Source organism: Vicia villosa, unplaced genomic scaffold (assembly GCF_029867415.1).
Source record: "Vicia villosa cultivar HV-30 ecotype Madison, WI unplaced genomic scaffold, Vvil1.0 ctg.001584F_1_1, whole genome shotgun sequence".
Lineage (NCBI taxonomy): Eukaryota > Viridiplantae > Streptophyta > Magnoliopsida > Fabales > Fabaceae > Vicia > Vicia villosa.
This window is the reverse complement of record NW_026705666.1, coordinates 90,721-116,188: the sequence shown is the minus strand read 5'-3', so window position 1 is coordinate 116,188 and position 25,468 is coordinate 90,721. Positions and strand designations below refer to the sequence as shown.

Genomic DNA, 25,468 nt, shown 5'->3' with positions numbered 1-25,468 from the left:
AGCAAGGTTAACGATTCTGCACAAAATCAACTTATATCAAACTTGCTGAAACGCTGTTCAAATCTAAACTCAGAATCTTCATCTTCATCAAAGCTCACTACATTGCTGTTGTAATATCTTAGTGAGATTAAGCTTAAACTGTAAGAGAAATATCACAGTTGTGATTATCGCTTTTAAGAAGCATTTGTAAACTCTTGAATTGATTACATTAAGTTGTAAGGAACTAGAGTGATCGGTTGATCAGTATACTCTAGGAAGTCTTGGCAGTTGGCTGAGCAGTTTGTAACTAGAGTGATCAGGTTGATCAGAATACTCTAGAGGAAGTCTTAGCAGTTGGCTGAGCAGAAAGTCTTAGGAGTGAACTAAGCCTAGAGTGATCGTGTTGATCAGTAGACTCTAGAAAAAGTCTTAGGAGTGAACTAAGCAGTTGTTCCTGGAGTGATCAGGTTGTGATCAGAAGACTCTGGAAGACTTAGTTGCGGCTAAGTGGAAAACCATTGTAATCCGTGCGATTAGTGGATTAAATCCTCAGTTGAGGTAAATCATCTCTGCGGGGGTGGACTGGAGTAGCTTCGTTAACAGCGAACCAGGATAAAAATATTTGTGCATTTATTTTTATCGTCCAAGATTTAAAGTCACACTTATTCAATCCCCCCCTTTCTAAGTGTTTTTCTATCCTTCAGACGTGTCGCCACACCATTGGCCGGTTCAAATAAAAAAAGCGCGCGCATTGCTTCGTTGGCCCAGGTAGATCCAGTGTGCCTTCGTCCACGCGCGTATGGTGTGCTCCCACTCTTCCAGCCATCAGATCCTCATCCAGACTCATCTAACGCGCCAGATCATGCAGGACTACCATACTCCTTCAACGCGCGCCACACAGGATCATGAGTTAAGTTTTTTACAATTTTTTTTATTTTTAATTACATGATCCTATATTTATTTTATTTAATATATGTTTATATGCTTTTTTTAATATGATAGTTTTTTTTTACAAACTAGTTTTTTTACTAAATTTCTTTTTCTTTTACAAATAATATAATAAAATATTTATTTTAATTATATTAATTATGTTATTAAATTGTTCTCTTTTATTCAAATATTTTTGTAAAAATCATAATTAATTGCTTTTAATTAATAAAAAATTATGGTAAGGGCATATATTTAATCGAAATTTATTTTTCTATCGATTTAATTAATTAGGTTGAAAAAACAATAATTAATTAAATTGATTATTTATTATGTTAATTTTATTTAATTCGTACCATAATCAGGTTTACGAAGATCACACCTACACTAAGTATTTTCAGTTTCTTTGTGCAGTTTCAGGGTTAGCACCAGGGTTTCCTCCGACTACGAACCATATCAGATCAAAAGCTAAGTCCCCGATTCTATTCTTTTTATATTTATTTTTCCCTTTAATTTAATTATTTATTTTGCCTTGTTAATTTAAAATTAGGGTTTTATATTCCGATCAATGAACTGGCCATACACTCACTCTTTTTTGTGTTTATTTTTCTTTTCCAATTTTCAGGGTTAGCCAACCGTCAAAGCTCGATTAGTCGGTAACCCTAAAACCTAATTCATTCTTCTTTCTTGTTTTAAATTATTACTTATACCAAACCCTATTGGGGTTTAAATTTATTATTTTGCCTCCCCCATCCCCATGGTTTATTCTGTATCTACTTCGAGGTTGTATTGTTTGGCCTTGAAGGGACTTAAAACTGCATTATATTACTGCGTGGTTAGTAATCCTAGGGAGTGGCAACCTTGAACTGAATCTACAATCACTTAATTATAAGATAACTTATTCTGAATCTGATCACATGATTGTTGCACCCACGCACCTTTTATGGTACCCCTCTTGTTGCCTGTTGCCTGTTGCCTGTTGCCTGTTGCCTGTTGCCTGTTGCCTGTTGCCTGTTGCCTTGTGTTTTTAATGCAGAATAGCCAAGTCCCTCGAATACGAGGATACCTCAGCAATGTTGCCCTCGGTTCATTCAGATCATAAGTCCCTAATGGTGCTGCCTTCAATTCGCTATTCTGATCCTTCCCGTAGACTACCTGCCCCTCTATGGCAGGGACAGTCTTGTGGCGAACGATAATTTGACGACCCTTCAACCTCCAAATCAAAGGACTTCCTTACCCTCTTATGGTAGGGATAACCCTGAAAGGCTAAAAAGAACATTTTTCATCTAACCAGGTAATTGCCCCTAATTGCCTTGCTCTGGCTTAAATATTTTTCTTACATCTTTTTCTAAAACACTCTCAAGGCTACGCTCATTTACGAGCTAGAGTCCTTGTTTCTTCTCCTTCTACATTTCTTTCAAAGAGCAAAGCAATTAAGAGCCCATGGAAAACCATGGATGCAAAGGGTGCCTTACACCTTCCCTTTGTATAAATTACCCCCCGAACTCAGTTTTTATTTAAAAGGTTTTTCCTGTTCTTTTAGCCTTTCTGTTAATTTGGATAGATAAAAGTCGGTGGCGACTCTTGCTTAGCCGCGACATTTCTAAAAAGTCAGTTCACCGTATTACAGTATCCTCCTTACTAAATGCAAAAGGGATTGAAGTTTCTCAAGAATCTTATTTCTCAAATTGTAAAATGTTCTAGCATCGTCATTGGGACCTTCATGAACTCCGTGTGCTTCTGCCCTATCTACATATATATCATGCAATAAGCCAGGAATTTCATCATGTGATACCTCTTGATCTTCCACCCCATCACCAATTTCCATAGACCTTTGTAGTTTCTCCCCATGGTGCAACCATACGTCATAACCTTTTAGAAAACCTTTGGCTATTAGGTGATCCTTAATAATTGGGTTAAATACGTTTTTAGTCCTTATAAATATGCGACCCTGCATTTTTAGTTCCTATAAAATTTTCCTTCAATGAATGGTCCTTATAAAATTATTATGCACCTAGTTTCAGTCCCTACTATCAAACCAATGTGTATTTTAGATTGATTGTTTTGTAGACATGTTCATAATATTTTAAAAAGTTCCTGGAAAAAAAAGAAACTCAAAATTTAATTTCTAAGTTGAGATTTTCATTACTTTTATCATTATATTTTGAAATTTGAGAAAATCATATTTAATTCTTCTCGTTTTAAAAAATTATAAAACTTGGTAAATAAATATTTTACAGTATTCTAAACATATATAAAAAAAATATTCAAAAATTTAAAAATTAAAGGGTAATTAAACAGTTTTTAAAATTTTAGAAAATAACAGGGACTGAAATTGCATGCATAAAATTTTTAGAAGGACCATTCATTGAAGAAAAATTTTATAGGGACTAAAAATGCAGGGTCGCATATTTATAGGGACTAAAAACATATTTAACCCTTAATAATTTCTCTTGTTTCCCAATACAAATTTTTACACTTAGCACAAGGGAATAGAAGCTCATCTCCTTGAGGTCTTCCATTAGTGAAGGCAAAGTCTAAAAATTGAGTAACACCATTGATGTACTATTGACTAAACCATGGAAATTTAGTCCACTCTTTGTTTATCACTTGATAATCTAAATATTTGAAACACACAACACAAAACACATTTAAACCTGACTGCATACATAAACCATACATGAACATATACAAAACAAATATGTTTGGAGCTTTACTAACAGCACCAAAACATGTTTTATACTAAACTAAACTAATGAATCCAACATGACACACTAGCACAAGCTACTGTTTAACCAAATTGAATACTAAACAGAACGGTAGCCATTTGTTGATTCATAAGAAAAATAACATTAAAATTAACCTAATAGGTAGGAACAAGATACTTGTGTGTGTGTGTGGTAGGAACAAGATGTCTTGGTTGTAAGAAACAACAAACTAACATAAAATTTATGCTACCCTTTTCTCTTCTCTCTTCTACCTAATGAAGATGAAGAAAGTTAACACTTTGTTCTTGATCTTCATGATTCTAATGTTTCTTGTGTCGCTTCCTTTTGTTCAATGCTATGAGTTTAAAGTTCAACCAAATCACTCTTCTTAGTTTCTTTTTTTATCTTTTTGGTTTATTATACTAAACTAAAACCATTGTTTTGATACTATTGCAGCTAGTATTTACCGAACAAAAATTGAAGGAGCCAGTAGACACATAGCAAAAGCATTGAGGTTAGAAATAAACAAAAGATGGAAACTGTGTTTTCTGGTTATTCAGTTTTAAAATTTCAAAACCCTGTTTGTTTTCTTGTTAGGTTGCAATTGCAAGGTTTAAGAAAGTTGGTGTTTCTGTTGGGACAGTAGAAGACTCAGCAAGAAAAGTTCTAACAGGACTTAACCCTCTTCATCAGAACAACAGCCTTTTAGAACCTTAACTAGATGTTTGTTAGCTTTCATGAAATTATTAGCACTAACTATTTAGTCTATTCTATATAGCACATTTTGGTGTAAGGTTTAATATGATATCATCTATTGTTCAGTTAGTACTCAAGTTTTTGTATCTTCTGAAATATTAATCTTGTTTTTGTACAATAAAGACCAGTTCACATCAGTTCACTATGTATCAAACAAAATCTAACCCTAATAAAGATCAGTTCACTATGGATCAAACAAAATCTATCCCTAACAAAATCTATCCACTTCAAATCACCACAACAAAACCTAACCCTAATAAACACAACAGTTATAACAATACGGGTAAAGATGAAACTCTACCAAAAGATAATCGAAAATCACATACATGAAAAACATATATGAGGAGTTATAAAACCATTTGGGAAAAAAGGAAACTTCACTTACCAGTTTCTTACGTTTAGCACATATAATCGACTGTAATGGAAGCGTCTGTTGGTTCAACAAAATATAAACTGCAAAGCAAAATATAGATTTAGGGTTAACAATGCAAAGACGGGGAGAAACAGAGAAGCAGAGAAGAGAAATTGATTTAGGGTTTAAGAATGCTAACTGGTAGAGAGGAAAAATTGATGACGTTTTTCAGAGGTGATGTTTTTGATTTAGGGTAAAAACGGAGAACATACGTTTTTGCGAGAGAGGAAGAACGTTTTCGCGAGAGAGAAAGAAGAAAGGCTTTGCGAGAGAGGAAGAAGAAAGGCTTTAGAGAGAAAGAGGTTTAACATGTTTTTGATTTTTTTATGTTTTACATTTTTTTTCTTTTTTTAATCTTAAAAAAAATTTGAACACAAAATAATAGAAAGAGGGAAACTAAATCAAAGAGGGAAAATCTGGCAGGATAATTTTTTGCGCGGATTTTCTTTGCTGCTTAAAATATCTGCAGTTTCCTAGCCGTTGCAATTGAAGGAAAGGCCACAGTTTCACACTCCGGATTCAATATTTTATAACATAAGTCTACGATTTGAAAACTCTGACCAAATCATGTATGTGGCCACAGTTTTTGAGCTGTGGAAAAATTTAGCATGGCCGTAGGCCAAAAATGTTGTAGTGGTTTTGTGTTCCACTTATTTTTGATAGCTTGTATAAATATCCCTCAACTGTAACATGTGTTTTTTGGTAGAGAGAGAGAGAGAGAGAAAGAGAGAGAGAGAGAGAGAGAGAGAGAGAGAGAGAGAGAGAAGCATTTCTTGATGCTGCAAAAATGCAATATGCTTTTATAGTTAATGTTGAAACTGCTGTTTTTACCACTTCAGTTGGCGTAACCGGTTACGCCTGTTACCGTAACCGGTTACGAACCCGTGAAACAGAGTTACTGGAGTTGTTAGAGCTGCGTAACCGGTTACGCTGTTTGCCGTAACCGGTTACACTGAAGCTTAACTGTTTTTTCTGTTTTGTTTTTGGGTGTTTTAATTCATTCCAATCATTTTGTAATGTGCACTATATAAGGAGCTCACTACTCCTATTTGTTGTTAATGCCAATTTATCATCTCACCCTCAATTACTCTCTCTCCCTTATTTTACTCTCCATTCTCTAATCTTCATCTTCTTCAATTCATCATTTTCTCCATTAAAGTACCTTAATTTGATTCGTATGTTCCAACATTTGGCATCAAGAGCACTGGTTCTGATCCGATTCCGCTGCAACAATGAGTTCAATGGTCGAATTCCTTCCAATTTACCGATTCTTGATTCGAAGAATTATGACAAATGGTCAAAACAAATGAAGGTCTTGTTTGGATATCAAGAAGTTCTTGATATCGTCAACAATGGTGTTACACCACTTGGGGCTGAACCTACAGCAGGACATCAAGCCACATTCAGGGAAGAAAAAAAGAAAGATTACAAAGCTCTCTTCTTGATACACTCTTGCATCGATGGTGATAATTTCGAAAAGGTCGATGATTGCGAGTCCGCGAGGCAAGCTTGGTTAATTCTTGAGAAAGCATATTCTGGGGCTGCGAAGGCGAAGGTTGTGAGGTCACAAACTCACAAGAGGCAATTTGAGTTAACGCAAATGGAAGAGAAGGAAACGATCAACGATTATGTGACGCGCATTACGCGCTTAGTGAATTAAATCAAGTCGTGTGAGGAAACTATCTTGGAGCAGAATGTTGTGTCAAAAATCTTACATTCGTTAACGTCAAGATTCGACAACATTGTAGTTGCTATTGAAGAGTCGAAGGACCTTACGTCGTTGAGCAAGGATGAGCTTCAAAGTTCCCTAGAAGCACATGAACAAAGAATGGACGAGAGAGGAAGCGATAAAGCAAAGGCGGAGATAGCTTTGCAAGCTCGTTTCAATGAAAGGAGTAAAGGTTCAAAAGGGAAATGGCCTTCGAAAGGGAAGCAAGGGGATGGTGAATCTAAACATTCGAAGGGACAAAAGGGTGAGAGCAGCAACTCAAATGGTTATGGTGATCGGAGCAACGTGAAAGGTGGAAAACCAAGAGACATAAGCAAAATACAATGCTGGAAATGTAAGAAACTTGGACATTTTCAATCAAAGTGTGGTGCTAAACAGCTTGAATCTAAAGGGGATGAAGCCAAGGTTGCTAGGCAAGAGGTGGATGATGCAGCCACACTCTTAATGATGATTACCGATGAGTGCGACGACATGACAGAGGTGCTGGACAGCAGCTGCAAGTCACGGGACAGCAGCTGCAGCAGTGCAGAAAAAGCGACAGTTTTGAGTTCGGAACAAAATGTGATGATTTCGGTTCGAGATGGAACTCAAGGCAAAAAGGAGTGGTACTTAGACTCCGGATGTTCAACGCATATGACGGGAAGAAGAGATTGGTTTGTGCAAATCAATCAAGTGGCGAAAAATAAAGTGAAGTTTGCGGATGATTCCACTCTCATGGCCGAAGGTGTCGGTGATGTGTTGATCGAGAAAAAGGATGATGGACATTCTATGATCAAGGATGTGCTATATATTCCAGGTATTAAGTGTAATCTTTTGAGTATTGGTCAATTGCTCGAAAAAGGTTACAACATACGGTTGGAAGATAAGATCTTGCGAGTTGTTGATGCTAGTGGTGTGTTGATCCTAAAGGCTCCCATGGCTACCAATAGGACTTTCAAAGTTGAGCTGAAAGTATTGGAGCATAGGTGTTTAGCCACAGCTGCAAGTAAAGAGGAGTGGTTATGGCACTATCGACTCGGTCACTTGAATTTTCGTGATCTCAAAGCGTTGCAACAAGAAGGTATGGTTACTGGGCTGCCACACATTAACGTTCCAGCTGAGTTGTGTGAAGAATGTGTGAAAGGAAAGCAACACAAAGGAAGGTTTAGCAAGGATGCGGGTCATAGGACCAAAGCACACCTTGAGGTGGTGTATTCCGATGTGTGTGGACCTATGCAAGTGGACACATTCGGTGGCAATCGATATTTTGTCACATTCATTGATGATTTTAGTAGAAAGTTGTGGACCTACATCATCAAGAGAAAGGATGAGGTGTTTGATGTATTCAAGAGGTTTAAGTCCATGGCGGAGAGGCAATGCAGTCACAAGTTGAAAACTCTCAAAACGGATGGTGGAGGTGAGTATACCTCGGTTGCGTTTGGGAAGTATTATGATGATGAGGGTATAGTACGTGAGGTTGTACCACCCTATACACCGCAACAAAATGGTATTGCCGAGAGGAAAAATCGCTCGATTATGAACATGGTTCGAAGCATGTTAAGCGGTAAAAATCTACCGAAGGAACTATGGGGAGAAGCGGTCTCTACAGCCACTTACTTATTGAATCGTTGTCCTACAAAGAAGCTCGAGAAGCTTACACCGGAAGAGGCTTGGTGTGGATTCAAACCGAATCTAAGTCATTTGCGAATATTCGGTTCGGTGGCTTATAAACATGTGCCGGGTCAACTAAGAAAGAAGTTAGACGACAAAGGAGAGGAAATGATATTCGTTGGATATCACTCTACAGGCGGTTACAAACTGTTCGATGCGAGAAATCGGAAGATTCTGATTAGTCGGGATGTTATTTTTGAAGAAAATAACAGCAGCAGACACAACGTAACCGGTTACGGCCAGCCAGTACAAACTGGCGTAACCGGTTACAGACAGGAAAAACAGAGCATGAATTCTGCAGAGAACAGCATAACCGGTTACGGTCAGCCAGTACAAACAGGCGTAACCGGTTACGAGCAGAACATAGTTCCAACAACAGTGTTTTTTGATGATCCAGTCAGTCCCGAAACAGTTCCGCAGCCTCCGAATGATGTTCAAACTGAAGAAAACCGTAGAAGATCAACAAGGCAAAGGGTGTTGCCTTCTAGACTACAAGAATGCGAGAGATTCCAAGATAATGAAGTTAATAATGAAGGTGATTTCGTCTATTTTGCGCTTATGGCCGAATCCGAACCGGTAAATACGGAGGAGGCTCTAAGGGATCCAAAATGGATTAGTGCAATGAAAGAGGAGCTGGAATCAATCGAGAAAAATGGTACTTGGGAGTTAGTTGATCTACCTCATGGTAAAAAGCCGGTTGGTGTACGTTGGGTCTACAAAGTGAAAGCAAATCCGAAAGGCGAGATAATCAAGTATAAGGCTCAATTAGTAGCGAAAGGGTTTTTGCAACGTGAAGGAATAGACTTTGAGGAGGTGTTTGCTCCTGTGGCTAGGCTTGAGACCATCCGGTTGGTTGTTGGTATTGCAAACAACAACAATTGAAACATTTATCAAATGGATGTCAAATCTGCGTTTTTGAATGGTCCACTTGATGAGGAGGTTTATGTTGGACAGCCCCCCCGGTTTTGTAGTGAAGAATCAAGAGATGAGATACTACAAGCTGCATAAAGCCTTGTATGGTTTGAAACAAGCTCCAAGAGCTTGGAACAAACGCATAGATGGCTTTCTTGTCGACATTAACTTCAAGCGGTGTGTGTCCGAACATGGCATGTATGTGAGATCAAATGCTAAGGATGATGTGATAATTCTTTGCCTATATGTGGACGATCTCTTGATTACCGGCAGCTGTGAGGAGAGTATTTCAAGGTTCAAGAAGGAACTCATGAGTGAGTTTGAGATGACGGACCTTGGTATCATGAAATACTTCCTTGGCATAGAGTTCCAAAGGTCAAAAATGGGACTGCTTATGCACCAAAGGAGGTATGCACTTGAGATCTTGAAGAGATGTGAAATGGAGCATTGTAATGTTGCCATTACACCATGTGAGGCAAGGCTACAGCTGTCCAAGAGTGAGGATGAGCAAGATGTTGATCCAACTCAATATCGAAGATTTATTGGATCATTGCGGTATTTGTGCAATACGCGACCGGACTTGGCATTTAGTGTCGGTATTGCGAGTAGATTCATGGAGAGACCAAAGGTATCTCATATGGCAGCTGTCAAGAGGATCCTTAGATATATTAAAGGGACTCTTGGTTGTGGAATTCTCTTTCCGGCATCGGATACGGGCCGAAAGTGTGATTTACTTGGTTTCACCCATTCCAATTGGTGTGGTGATAAGGATGATAGAAAGTCAACGGCTGGATACATCTTTATGCTAGGTAGAACCCCAATCTCTTGGTGTTCGAAAAAGGAACTGGTGGTAGCACTCTCATCTTGTGAGGCCGAGTATATTGCGGCATCGTTGTGTGCTTGCCAAGCCATGTGGCTTATGAATCTATTGAAGGAGCTTAATAGTAGTGAGGGTGAGGCTATTACTCTCCTTGTTGATAATGTTTCTGCGATTAACCTTGCGAAGAATCCGATTGCACACGGAAGGAGCAAGCATATAGAGATGCGGTTTCATTATTTGCGGGAGTTAGTGAGCGATGGAAAGTTACGATTGGGATATTGTCGAAGCGAAGAACAAGTAGCTGATTTGTTGACCAAGGGAGTGACAAATGAAGTGTTCAAGAGGCTGAGAATGAAGCTGAGCATGCTTGACTTGGACCAACTGAAGTGAGGTGGTGTGTTGAAACTGCTGTTTTTACCATTTCAGTTGGCGTAACCGGTTACGCCTGTTACCGTAACCGGTTACGAACCCGTGAAACAGAGTTACTGGAGTTGTTAGAGCTGCGTAACCGGTTACGTTGTTTGCCGTAACCGGTTACACTGAAGCTTAACTGTTTTTTCTGTTTTGTTTTTGGGTGTTTTAATTCATTCCAATCATTTTGTAATGTGCACTATATAAGGAGCTCACTACTCCTATTTGTTGTTAATGCCAATTTATCATCTCACCCTCAATTACTCTCTCTCCCTTATTTTACTCTCCATTCTCTAATCTTCATCTTTTTCAATTCATCATTTTCTCCATTAAAGTACCTTAATTTGATTCGTATGTTCCAACAGTTAACTCCTTTGCTTGGATTTATATCTTTTTCTATGTAGAAATAGAAATAAACAAGAAACTAATTCCTTAGCTTGAATGTTGAGAAAATATGTGATCATAAATCAGTATTAATATTAATCTCAAATATTGTACGCCTACCATGATAATTTCTAATATGATATTGCATTTGATTTTTGTTGATTTCAGCATCCTCATTTCAACAAATATGGAAGAAGTATAATTCTCACATTATTGAATTAGAAAGCAATACAATAATAATTATTTATAGCAACTAGTAAGATACCCGTGCTTCCGCACGGGTAAATTTATTTAATATTGAATGAAATTATATGTATAAATTTAAAATAAATAATTTAATTATAAATGAAAAATATCATATAAATTTAATCATATTAAATAATTATATAAAAAAAGAATCTGAAAGATAAAGATAAAAAAATAAAATGTTAACATTTAAAGATAAAAATTATCTCTCAATTTATAGTAATTGTTGATTAAAATAAAATAGATACTTTGTTGATAATGACCCGTGAAATAAAATATTTATTTGATGCGATATAAATATATTTAAATACAAATGTAAAATGAACAATAATCATATGAATTTAATTATTAAATAATCATTAAAAAAAAGAATCGTGAAATGAAGAAAGAAAAAAAATTAAAAATAATGATATTATCTCTCTAATAAAAACAATGATTGATTAAAATAAAATAAGTATTGTGTTGATAGTGACCCGTGAGATTACAATATTTTTAATTTTATTAAAATTAAAAAATAAATTTTTTTTAGAGATGATAAATAAATAGAGGGGAAAAATTAAAATGAAAGTAAGAAAGTGTGGGAAGAAAATTTGAGAGAAATTTGAAATTTTAATTAAGATAGAGAAAGTGTGTAATGATCGATTAAAATAAATTAAATATTGTATTGATAGTGACCCGTGAGATAAATAAATATTTAATTTTATTAAAATTAAAAAATAGATTATTAATAATTTATGTGAATAAATGGAAAATAATTAAAATAAAAGTAAGAAAGTGTGGGAAAATGAAATGTGAAAGAAATTTGAAATTTTAAGTAAGAGAGAGAAGAAGTGTGTTGGGGAGAAAAAGTTAGTTATTGAAAAGTTAAAAAGTTGGACCAATGAGAAACCAACAATTGGCGCTTGATTATTGAAAAGTTGAAAAAGTGTTATGTTATTTTGTTAGTTACAAAATTGTCCTTTTTTATGTATAAAAAGTTTTTTAGCAAAGGACATTTTAGTCACATTGGTCAATTTATTATTAATTGTTTGTATATTAGATAGATAGTAGATTGACACTTGGCAAAAAAGTTGATTTTCATTGGACAATAGAAAAGTGGTTGGGTGATTTTGTTAGCTACTATTTTGTCCAATTTGTAGTGTAATGTTTTTTAGTGGGAAGGGTAATTTTGACAGTTTGGTCAATTTCTTAGTAATAGGTAGATAGTAGACTAGTATAGATTGCAGACAAATGCGCATTGAACACAAACACACAAAATCAAATGCTGCTATTTGAATTCGCTGAATAACACAAAATAGTAAACTAAACATTGCCACATATGCTGCTTTCTTTGAGACGATTTAGTAGCTCAACATCTGTGCATCATGCTGAATTACTGATTATAAGTGTGAACACCTACAATAATGTGAGAATAAAAAAAGTTAATGACTTTCTAATGATTCAAATAAACAATAAAAAATATCATCTCACCAACGAGAGAATTCTTTTTGATTATGTTAAGCTCTCTTGTGACTTCCACAATATTCATTCTTTCCTTTGGTGAATCCACTGAACACAAAAGTCCAATTCTAAAAAGTGAAATCAAGCACTCCTCAACATTTGGAATAAGAATCTCACAATTTCCATCTTGTATTTCTATTGTTGCAACTCTTGATACAAGATGCGGGTCCAAAATCTTTATAACTTTATCAGGAAATGAAGTTGCGACATAGTTATGTAGATTTTGGCCATTTTCAAAAACTTTATTTGTGGGTCTTCGACCAGTAAGAATTTCCAACATCAAGATTCCAAAGCTAAACATGTCACCACATGCAGACACTTCAGAACTCATTCCATACTCTAAAAAACATGCAGCAAAAGTTATTAATATTTTATCAGTAGTAAACTATTAAAGTGAGCACCAAAACATAGGAAAATTCAAAAATATAATACAAGATTCAAGAATTTAAATAATACCAGGAGGAGCATAGCCAACAGTCCCTTTTATTCCAATTGTACTGGTATTCTTATGAGAGGTATCGTCAATGACTGAGACAAGTCTTGCTATGCCAAAATCACTCACATGAGCAACCATGTCATCATCAAGAAGCACATTACTTGGCTTTAGATCACAATGAATGATCAAATGTTCACATTCTTGATGAAGATAATGCAATGCCAATGCAACATCAGTAATGATGTTTACTCTATGAGTGAGGTCCAATGTTGTTTGATTCTCTACATTTAAAATCTCAGGATGCAACCATTGTTCTAAGTTTCCGTTTTTCATGTAATCAAAAACTAGAGCTTTAAATTCTTGACCTTTATAATCTGAACTAGAACAACATGTTATGATCTTAACTAAATTTCGATGTCTAATATTTTTTAGTGCATTGCATTCAAGAATAAAACTCTTGCGAGCTCCCTTCTTTTGGAGATTCAGGACCTTTATGGCAACAAAATTGTCTTCTGACACAAGATTTCCTTTGTACACAGACCCAAAACTTCCTGATCCAATTAAATTTGTAATTGAGAATCCATTGGTTCCTCGATATAAGTCTCGGTGTGAATCCTTATCAAGTTGATCAATTGTCGGTGAATCAAAAGATTGTTTTTGGTTTCTTTTCCTCATCCAGTAGCTAGTTATAAAAATTGACAGTATGAGAAGAAAACAAAGAACACCAACTATCACTGCAATCAACAAAAACTTTTGGTGTTTTATGTGTTTTCTATCCTTGATGGGGCACGCTGGTAGATGCAGTTGTGAAATACCTCCACAAATCTTTTTATTTCCAATTATTCCTATTTGGGTTGAATTTCCAAAAACACCTTCTGTTGGTACCTCACCTTCCAACATGTTAAAAGAAACATTCAAGTGTTTTAAACCAACAATATTTTGTATATCACCAGGAATTGAACTGGACAATTGATTGAATGAAAGGTCTAAATATTGAAGACCTTTGAGAGAAGCCAACGAGGATGGTATTGTTCCGTTGAAGGAGTTCCCTTGCAAATCAATGTATTCTAAGACTGTGCATTCACCGATAGATATCGGAATCTCCCCCGACAAATGATTGTAAGAGAAATCTAGCGAATCAATATTTTTTAGCATACTCACTTCTTTTGGTAAGCTACCACTGAATGAGTTATGTGATAAGATCAATAAGTTTGCTAAAGATACAAGATTAAAAACTTCTAATGGTATGGTTCCTCTAAGCTTATTTAGTGAAAGGTCTAAAAATTGTAATTTTTGACAATTTCCTATGCTTCGAGGAATGTTTCCTTCAAACATATTAAGCTTTAAATTCAAAAGATACAATTGACTAAGATTACCTATAGAGGATGGTATATCTCCTGACAACTTGTTTTCATTCAAACCTAACACTTGCATCTTTTGGAAATTCCCAAAAGTAGTTGGAATATTTCCTTCCAATTGGTTATGTTCCACGGCCAATAGGATTAAGCCAACTAGACATCCTAATTCTGCAGGAATTTGTCCTGATATCATATTTCTCCCAAGATATAGTTGCTTAAGCTCAGTGGAAAAATTGCCAATAGAATTTGGAAGAATGCCTCCAAAATTGTTATTATGAATAGAATTCAAATATAATAGACTACAATTTGTCAGTGATTTAAAAAACACTAAATCCTTAGTTGAATTGTTACCTAACTTGTTGTTTTCCAAATTTAGAAGATGTAAGTTTCTTAAACTTCCTAGACTTGGAACTTGTCCTACAAAATCATTTGCACTAATATCAAACACTGTAATACTGGTAGCATTTATTATGGAATCGGGAATTGGACCAGAAAATTGATTTGCACCAATATGAAAAGTTTGAAGATTGGGGAGGGTGTTGAACATGTTGAGTGGAAGAGAGCCATGAAAGCTATTCAGTGTTAAGCTAATTTTATTAAGTGATGAAATGTTGTAAAGACAAGAAGGAATGGTACCAGAAAATTTGTTCAATCCCAAAAGTAAAAATGACAAGTTTTTGAGGCGACATATTTCTGGTGGAATATCTCCTTGTATGTTGTTATGATCACATGAAAAACGCGCTAAGCTTGAAAGATTCCCTATGAATGAAGAGATTTCTCCGGTTAAATTGTTTCGCCAAACACTAAATGATTGAAGCTTTTTCAAAGAGCCAATTTCAATTGGTATTTTGCCAGATAGATTGTTGTTTCCCAAATACAAGTATTTGAGATTGGAGCAATATGTCAAGTTTGCAGGAATTTCACCTGCAAATGAGTTATTGTTGAGACGAAGTTGTTGCAATTGTAGTAATTGACCCAACTCCCGTGGAATTTCTCCAAAGAAACTGTTGTTTCCTAGGTTGAGAGTTTTCAAAAAAGTGAGATTGCCAAGATGGGGAGACAAAGGTCCATGTAACTCATATCCAATTAAGCTCAACTCAGTAACTCTTTGATGCATGGGGCTGCATGTGATTCCATACCACTTGCAAAAGTGGATGGAAGTATTCCAAGATTCAAGAATTTTATAAGGATCATGGGATATTAATTCTTTGAATTTAAGCAATGCCAAATGATCTGTTTGGTTTTCTAATGCCACTGCCACAATTTTGTTTGAACCAAAGGACATTAAAGTTAAGCTAAACAGAAAAAGCAGACGAAGGTATAAAAGTATAGGTGAGAAGAGAGAAACAGACTTCATTTGGTTTGGAAAGAAAGAGATTTATGGTATTTAGTATTGTTTGTGTTGGATAGTTATGGAAGAATAGAAAGAATTATATGCACTTAAATACTGGTGGCAAGAAGAGTTAGCGCTGAATGCGTGTTTAAATTTTTATTAACTCGATAGAAATAAAAAAAAATTCTTTATCCACCTCCCTATCTTCTTGGTGACCCCTGGTGAAAACCCTTAAACGCCCCTATATTTCGGAAATGCATTTTCGAAGTGCAAAAAACTGTTGTTTTCGGAGATGCATCTCCGAAAACACCTTTTTTTTCAAATTTTTTTTTATTTCGGAAATGCATCTCCGAAAACAACATTTCGGAAGTGCATTTCCCAAATACTGCGCGTTCTGCAGATTAAACTAAACAGCCTCCCCCCCAGAAATCATTTACCCTAAATCATTCAAAACTCAAAAAATTCGTCTGAACCAGTTGCATAACCACCAAAGACAAATTCAAAGATCATTAAAGACTACTCCAAAGGCTCTTAAACTACTTCTAAAGCACCTCCAACAACACTCAAATCTGTAAGTTTTCTAAACTTTCAATGTAGGATTGAAATTGATATTAGCGGTGTTATAGTGTAGTTCATTTAAGTTATTACATGTCACTGGTGTTGTTTAGATAGGAAAATTGGGGTTTTGATGCACTTAGGGCAAGCTTTTGGGTTTTCTGCAAAAATGGAATCGCAGGTGTTTTCGGGAGTGCATTTCTGAAAACACCTCCCTGACTAGTTTCAGAAATGCACTTCCGAAGTTGACCCAGAAAGTTTTTTTTCTTGATTGTTTCGCCTTCTAACCTGTTCGCTTATGCATTTCAATTGTTTCAGGAATATAGTAGGCAACCCATCACGTATCAGACAGGGGAGAGAGACACAGACAACGTCGCCTAGACGCGAGCGTACGGCGCAGCTTGCATCGACGCGGGGACGGGGTGGAGTACGAGCACCCGTACAGACAGATGAGCCTGGTTCCTCGTCTGAATCGAGGAGTCGGCTGGCTAGGATATCTTCTTCCCGTCAGGAGGAGGAGGAGGTGGTGACATACCAGGAGGCGGAGGAGGAGATACCTGATGCTGATCCTCCACACAGGGAGGAGGAGGAGAAGGAGGAGGAGGGCTACCCGGGAGGGCCTAGTGACACGTCCGTGCTGATTTCCTACCACGAGCATGTTGCTCGACATGTCTGGGATGGAGAGGTAATTTTTATAATTTATCCGACTTTATTATTTAACCGTTATTTATTTATCTTTTTATTCCACATTTTCTTAACGGTCTAATTAACAATGTTTTTTGTTTTTGTTTTTGTTGTAACAGGAAAGGCCGACTTTAAAAATGGTGAACCACGCGCGGAAGATTTTTGGTCTCTTTAAACCAGAGGCGCAGTGGTTTAATGATGCGGTGACTGCTTCCGAGTTTGGTGGGTTGTGCATGACCGGGTATACCACCATCAGCCACGGCATGCAAGGGGCCTTTGTGGAGAGGTGGCATAGGAAGACGTCCTCTTTCCACTTACCGGTTGGGGAGATGACGATCACCTTGCACGATGTGCAGTGTCTTCTCCATTTGCCGATTAGGGGGATGCTGCTGAACCATTCCCGGATCTAGAGGGTCGATGCGATCGACTGGATGACGATCTATTTGGGTATGGACCCAGATATGGCTGATTTTGAGTGTCGGACGACAAATGAGCCTCATATACAGTTCTCCACATTGAGCGATTATTATGAGCACCACTTGGTGGCGGCGGCCGAATCCGAGGATGCAGAGAACGGCCTATTTATGGGGTATCACCGTGCCTGCGCTCTCCGGTACTGGTTTATGTTTTTGGTAGGCACTGCACTCTTTATGGACAAGAGTGCAAGGTACGTCGACGTGACCTACCTCCACTACTTCATGGACTTGACTACTGATCACTAATGGAACTAGGGGTCAGCTATTCTGGTATACCTATTATGGTTCGTATTTATTTTTAATACATTATTGTGTTTGTGTTTCAGGGCTGGATCATCTCCTACTTCCCCCGCATCCACGGCTTCCACATTGATGCTATGTACGAGGACGCCATGCCCAGGGCCGCCCGATACGTTCTCCAAAGGGGGAACAATGCAGTGGGACCATATCGTGGGTACCTCGACCGCACAGCTCACGATGACATTAGTTGGAGGCCATTCTGTGACTATATTATTGTTGTCGTCTTTGACCGCATCGCGTTATATTCTGGATGGTTGGCATGCGGGACCAACACCATGGTGAGGTATCTCCCTGAGCGGTGCTTGCGGCAGTTTGGACATGTGCAGATGATACCGAGGTCGCCGTTTGAGGCTGCTCCCGACACAGTTACCTGAGTGGAGCTCACTTCCATATTTGCAGACTGGGAGCGTCATGTGGTCCCGGAGGAGTATCGTCGCATGCAGGTCACCCAGGACTGACATTGTGTAAAGGGCTACGTCACATGGTTCTATCGGGTGTCACATCCTCTAATGACAGCCGACGCTCCCGGCGCTCCTAGGCCAGCATACAAGGAGATCTTGGAGAACCAGCAGGCCTGAGGTGACCATGCCATTGATCTCCTGCCGATATGCCAGCGGATAGAGATGCTTGGGCGGGACGCGTTGGAGCGAGAGGAGTTCCCAGGGAGAGAGGGTTAGGCATACACAGTAGGGGTTCCAGATTATTTTTCTTGTATTCGGCTTATATTTCGCACTCTATTACTCGGCTTGTATATAGTATTCGGATTATATTTATTATATTAATATTTTATGTTGATATGTCGTTTATTTTATTTGGCGTTTTCGTTTAATTAAAAATACGGAGCTGTTAAGAAAAACATAAAAAAAACACAATTTCTGCATAATTCGGAAGTGCATTTCCGAAACCCCCTAAAATGTGAAAAAAGGTGTTTTCGGAAGTGCATCTCCGAAAACACCCCTCATTTGATGTTTTCGGAAGTGCACTTCCGAAGTTTAGGAAAATTTAAAAAAAAAAAACTTCGGAGATACATCTCCGAAGCAGAAGCAAATTGGAGTTTTCGCGGGGGTCACCCCATAGGGGGTCAATAAAGAAATTCTCCTAAAAATTATATTCAAAAGTCAAGTCAATTGATTAGACGGAGAGAGAAGCCCGGCATAACTCTCGGACAGTGCAATGTGATTATGTGGACATTTTAATTCCTACAATTGAGTTGTATCTCTTTTCTATGTCTTTGTTATTTTCATTAAAAATAATAAGAGATTAAGCCGAAATTTCCCAATATTTTTTTTGCGTTTTTCTTAATGAATGTTTCTCATATGTAATCCTAATAATTACTACTTCCGGTCTTATTTATAAGAAAAAAATTCTTTTTTAATACATTAAATAAATAATATATTTAGACAGTATGTGGTCCAAATACATTATTTATTCAATATATATTAAAAGAAATTTTTTTATTATAAATGGAACTAGAGGGAGTATTATGGAGAGCTGTCTTTTTCCCCCGAACGAGAAACATATAGGAAATAAAGGTGAATGTATGTATTTATGTTTCTTTGACTACAGAGGAATGCAATAAAGCCGAAAGAGACTTGTCTAGTTGTGACGACAAAAACGCGTTTACTACAAACACTGCTTAACGTGCCACTCGTTTTAAGTCAATAGCATTTATTTATATACTTCAAGAAAGTTTATTTAAATATTACATTTAATAATTACTTTAATTTTAGAAATTTGTTTTAAAAAATAATTAATGTTTGTGTAAGAATATTTAATCCATGATCTAATATGATTAAAGTTCTGTAAAATACATTTTAAAAATTTTTAAAAATTTATAAATAGGACTAAAAAATTCAAGAGAGTATTAGTATGGCTTTCAATAGTCTGGCTAGTAAGGACCACTCTTGGCATTCTTTTGGGTGGGTAGTATGTGTTCTTCTTTTCATTTTTGAAGTCTTATTTTATCTCATGATCAGGGCTGGCCTAAGGGCTGTTGCATGGTTGTAACACTTAGGTATAACTAGAGAGTGAGCGGAGGTTCTATTGTCTTAAATGGATTTCTAAGATAAAGGTTGCATTGGACAGTGATTAGGTAAACCAGATGTTGTTTATCTGTAAACCGGAGGTTGTTTACATAAAATAGTACTATTGATAGTGAAATCTTCTTCCTGACTTGGTAGCCCATAAAGTATGTGTGTTTGTCACCGAACTGGATTAACAATCACTTGTATTCTTTACCTTTCAGTACTGCGTGAAACTGTGTTTACCTTGCCTGTGTATTTCATGACAGACCGGATATCCCGACATCCTATAGGACATCTGGGTCTGCTGCACCAGAATTTCACTTCAGAAAATCACCTTCGAACATTCATTGACCTAGAAGTCTGAGACAAACTTGTCACCTCTTCTCAGAAACTAGCCATTCCCAAACCAAAACAAAAGTCATCCAAATTAGATGTTGGTAAATCCTTGATGGCATTTGAGACAAATACAGGGATGGGCTAACTCCCTGAAGCAAGCTTGTGTGGATAATCTGAATCCAGCTGCTTCTGACTACCTCTGGACTCAACACTGGATCATTGAAGATGAAGGAACTCAGCTATGACATTGCTCAGCAGAATTTCTCTGATCATCTGAAGGCGTTCAAAGACCAAGTTTTGAGTCTCTGGGAAAGGAAACTGGTTCATCATCTGGAAAACTAATCCTGGATGGAGCCACAGGAAACATAAGTTAAAGAAAATCTCCTGAACCTCAACCTATGGTTGTGTTTGAAGACAAAGGCAAGTCTGTTGAGACTTCTTCTATGAAAGCAGCAGCGACAGTAGGTTCTGAGCTTCCCACTTCTTTTGTTGAAACCACTTCATCCTCTCTGGTTCTTAAATTTCTGGATGAGTTAAAGAAAGAGAATGAAGTTGTAAGGGAAAGCCTGGACAAGCAGGATGAAACCAATAAGGAGATCAAAGGCATGTTGGGCAAGCAAGAAGAATCAAGCAAAGAGATTAAAGATCTTTTGGCAGCATTGTTCACAAGACTTCCACCTGGCCCTCCATCTTAGTCTAACTTGAACTATGCTTTGTCTTTTTTCTGCTTACTTGTTATGCATGTTTTATCCTTCTGAATGAATGAAACTTTTTGCTACTAGTTGCTTCTTATCTATCTATGCTCTTAGTTTTTTTTACTACTTTTTGTATCTTTTTGATTATTGACAAAAAGAGGGAGAAACATAAAATATTTTGAATCATAACAGTTCGCCGGGACCAAGTCTCAAACATTTTAATATAACATAAAAAATGTTTTATTTAATTGAAAAGAACAGGAACTACTGGAAGGAATTCTTAAAAGCTCCATCAGAACTTCCATACAAAAGCTATTAGAACTTCCAACTAAAGACAAAGACTCCAATCAAGGAAGTATTTATATTATCTGAGTATCAGAACTTCCATACAAAAGTTGTTGCACCCCAAAATGTGCCCTCTTTATTTGACTTATAAGTTATGGATGACGTTTATCTTCTCAATCAAAATTGAAGAAAAATAATAAAGAGTTTTTGTGGTTCAAGAAAATATGATGTGAAATTCGGTTTATACGGGGAAAATACAAAGAAATTTGCAAGTCTTGTCCGAAAGGTGTTATGAGCTTGGTTCCCGCGTTGCTGGGACTGTTTCACCGTTCTTCACAACTTTTGTGTTTGACTCAGAGACCAATTCTTTGAGGAAGGCCGTCCAGTTTGGGGTTTACGAGTAGTCGGTGGTGCTGAACCGTTGTTTTCGGACAAAACAAAATTCATATCTCATGATCCACTTGACCGATTCACTCGAAATTTCAACTGCAGCTCCGTGCCATTATCCCCGAAATTTCCTATGTTTGGACTGTCGACCAATTATGCACCTAAAATGCCCAACATTTTGAAGAACGTCGTGATTTTTCAATAAAAAGTGGGTTTTCAATTGTGTCCCGGCAAGGTTGAAAATTCATAACTTCTTCGATTTTTATCGTATGAAGTCCATTTTGGTGGCATTCTCTCCGAAATATCGTTAGCTACGATTCTTTATCACTTGCGTTCATTCAGATGTCGAGCCGAAGGATAAGTTTGATCGCGTTCTTTGAGCGGTACTCATGAAATTCTGTACAGTCGCGCCAGATGAACCGACATTTCCCGTCATTCAAACGCGCATAATTTCTTCACAGTTTGTCGGATTGAGACAATTCTCGCGCCTATGAGTCACAAATTTGGTCATCTTCGAGTTGACGTTGGTTTTGTTTCCGAATTTCGCACCAAATCATTTTTCCCTGAAAACGAGTAAAAAAGACATACTTGAGGGTATTTCGGACATTTCACCGCTCACACTATATATAATTTTTTCCTCTTTTTCTCTCATATATTCAATTCTCCCAAAAATATTAAAACTCTTCTCTCAATTCTCAAGAATCAAAACCACCAATACTCATAAATCTTCATCACAAATTGATAGCAAACTCAAGAACAAAGCAAGAATTTGAATCAATTTCCCTCTCCCTCACTACTATTCGATCGCGCCACCACCACACGGCCAGCCACGCAAGCGCGCCTCACTCCGATCAACTCTCTCTGTCGCCGCGATCATCACCTTGAGCAGCCGCGAGTTGCCGGCTCCCTCTCTGCACGGAATTCCGACGGATTCTCTTCCATTCGCCCTCCAATTGCAGAACTCTCTCTAATTTGCATCCTTCTTTGTTTCCGTATGCGTGGTACTTCGAAGGCATCTACCGGTTGGCGCTTATCTCATTTGTGTTCTGCTTTATTTGCGGGATGCAATCTTATCCCCTCATGGACGCGTTCTCATCATGGAGATGTGCGTTTTTACTTTATACTTGTTTGTCTGGATTGCTTGTTCCTCTTGCAGGTGTATTTTGATTGTGCTCGACGCACATGTTGACACGTGATTTATTTTCACGACGTCGATGCTTGTTTGGCTTATGCAATTAATTATTGTGCTGATAATTTGCCTATTGCTTTTGCTAGCTCGCTCGCGGGATCTCTGGTTTTCCTTCTTATTTTGCTGCAGTTTACAGATCATAATTCGTTTGGTATTAATCTCGTTTCGTTTTATCTTTTCTCGCATTTTATCGCTTTCACCATCCTTTAACATGAGAATTAGGACTTGGGCATGCATTGCATTGGAAATCCTCTGATCAATGTGTTCACAAGCACTCTGTCAAGACACTATTATCTGGCTTATAGTACGGCTGCAAGTTTCACTGAAATGGTTATATGTGGCGAACGAGTTGAGATGGGACTCAAAATGGGAAACATACAGTTGGGTGGTGTTGCTAGTACTCCTGGTGGCAAGAAACCGTCAGAGGATTATGCCAGAAGAAAGGAAGGAAATACGGATGTTGTGTATGGGTGAAATGGTCAAGGAAAAGGGAATTCTCAATTTAATGTTGTTATGATCCATATGCCACAACAACAACAACAGGGGCAGCGCCCTCGGCATCAGAATAACCAGTACTGGCACATAAGGGATAGGAAGATTGATCCAATTCCTATGATGTATGCTTAGTTTTTGCAACACCTGCTCAAGATTGAGAAGATTACCCAGAGAGTCACTCTGAATGCTCCAGATAGGCAATCACCGAATTACAATGCGAATGCGCATTGTGCTTTCCACTCTGGTGTCGCCGGACATGATACTGAGAGATGCATTGCTTTGAAAAATAAGGTTCAGGACTTGTTGGACTAGAAAGTCATTCAGTTTACTCCGACGCCTAACATTGTCAACAATCCGATGCCTACTCATGGAGGCTCGGGTGTGAATGCTATTGAAGATGAAGGAATGAGTGTAGTATCGGATGTGGGTTGTTTGACATTTCCACTTCTATCTGTGAAGCAACACTTTATCAACAGTGGTGTATTCCCGGGTTATGGTGTTGATTGTATGAATTGTAAAAGTCAACCTGAGGGCTGTGATGAATTGAAGGACATGGTAGAAAGGCTGATTGATGAGGGTCCTCTCCAATTCTACAGAAGGTTGCAAAACAGAAAATTTATGAATGACGAGGTGGGTGTAATTGATATTTCGTATGAACCATCCATACCGGTTAGTATTCAGGTGCATGTTCAGGTACCTATTGATATTCCATATGTGGAACAGCCAGTGCCATTGGTTATTACGGTTCCTGGGCCGATTCTGTATGAAAGTGAGAAGGTTGTTCCTTGTCACCATGGCTCAGAGGTTTACTACTTTGGCATGAAAGAAGAGGTTGGGCTGTTGAAAGATAAATTTGATGATGCCGCAGTTGCAAATGATGATAATTTCGCTGGTACTGGTAGAATTACTCATAGTGGTAGGGTGTTCTCTCCACAGCAAGTGCAAGACAATGCAGATGCTTTGGCGAAGGCCAAAGGCAAACAAGTGGTGACAGATAGTCAGAAACCTCCGGTCTAGAATGCGGCATCCGATAACGCTGTGTCTTCCAAAGATGTGGAAGAGGTGCTAAGAATTGTTAGGAAGTCCGATTATAAGATTGTCGATCAGTTGGGCCAGACTCAATCAAAGATTTCCATCTTGCACTTGTGGATGTGTTCAGAAGTTCATCAAAATGCTTTATTGAGAATTATGAATAATGCTTATGTGCTGCAAGAGATATATGTGAATCAGTTGGAGGCGGTGGCCAATAATATTTCAGCAAAAAATGGTTTGGGATTTACAGATCATGATCTCCCTCTAGAGGGTAGAAACCACAATAAAGCGTTGCACATCTCCATAGAGTGTAAGGGGATGACTTTGTCTCGTGTTTTGGTTGATATTGGTTCTTCTCTGAATGTTCTTCCAAAGTCAACACTCATGAGAATTGATTATGCTGGTGTTGAGTTGAGACCCAGTGAGCTGGTAGTTTGTGCTTTTGATTGTTCAAGGAGATCCGTGTTTGGAGAGGTAGACTTACCAATCCAAGTTGGTCCTCAGGTTTTCACTACGACTTTCTATGTGATGGATATTCAACCTGCTTATTGTTGCTTGTTGGGGACCCTGGATTCACAAAGCTGGCGCTATGACATCCACTCTCCACCAGAAGTTGAAGTATCCAATTGATGGTAAGGAGGTGACGATTTGTGGTGAGGAAGATTACATTGTTAGTCACCTGTCTTCTTTGCGGTATGTTGAGATTGAAGGTGAGATACACGAAACTCTGTTTTAAGCATTTGAAGCTATAGATATGGTGAAAGCTCCTCTTTATGAGATGAAGAAACCAGAAACAGTTATGTCTTCCTTGAAGGATGTGCAAGTTGTTGTTGAAACTGGTAACTATGAAGGATGGGGATAGATGATCGATGTGCGCCCCAAATTCAATAAGAATGGTCTTGGTTTCAGCCCTGGTAGGCTAAGTCTCGCGCCTCAGCAGCAGGTTTGACTCTGGTCAAGTTCGTGAGTGGTGGTGTTATTCAAGACGGTCAGGTCAATGTCATCGTCAATGGTGAAGAGGAGGATCGCGATGGTGACTTTGATAGTTGGATTCGTCCAAGTATTCCTGGAAGAGCACTCAACAAGTCGATAGTTAAAGATGTCATTCAAGTTACACAGACTCAGGAGTAAATTTATTGTTTTTTCTTTTCTTATCATGCAATAATTCCTACGCTCTGCCCAAGGCGTAGTAAATCATTTGTAGGGCCATGCATTTCACATTTTCAAAGTATGCATGAAATAAAATGACGTTTTTTGCATTCAAATATTTTGTTCCCCGTCGTTCTTTTTAAACATTTTCCTTTAAAATGGAAATGTTTCCTTTTGCACACACTTGCACAAATAATACATAAAAAGAACGAAAATAAAACATCAATCATGCAGATGTTTCACCACCCCGGATTCCATTGGTAACGGCTTTACTATTGCTCATTATGACTTTGATAATCC

The 25,468-nt window shown here is 37.7% G+C and overlaps 1 protein-coding gene across 1 annotated transcript in view; it reads right to left on the bottom strand.

Moving 5' to 3' along the window:
• The window catches only part of LOC131635888 (putative receptor-like protein kinase At3g47110), a 37,116-nt gene extending 21,511 nt beyond the window's left edge, over nt 1-15,605 (bottom strand). Inside the window, exons 1-2 of the mRNA XM_058906526.1 lie at nt 14,585-15,605; nt 12,891-14,470 (exon numbers count right to left, since the gene is read on the bottom strand). Coding sequence (XP_058762509.1) covers nt 12,891-14,470; nt 14,585-15,585 — 2,581 coding nt within the window. The 5' untranslated portion in view covers nt 15,586-15,605. The remainder of the gene's footprint in view (nt 1-12,890; nt 14,471-14,584) is intronic.
• Between the last annotated feature and the right edge of the window lie 9,863 nt (nt 15,606-25,468).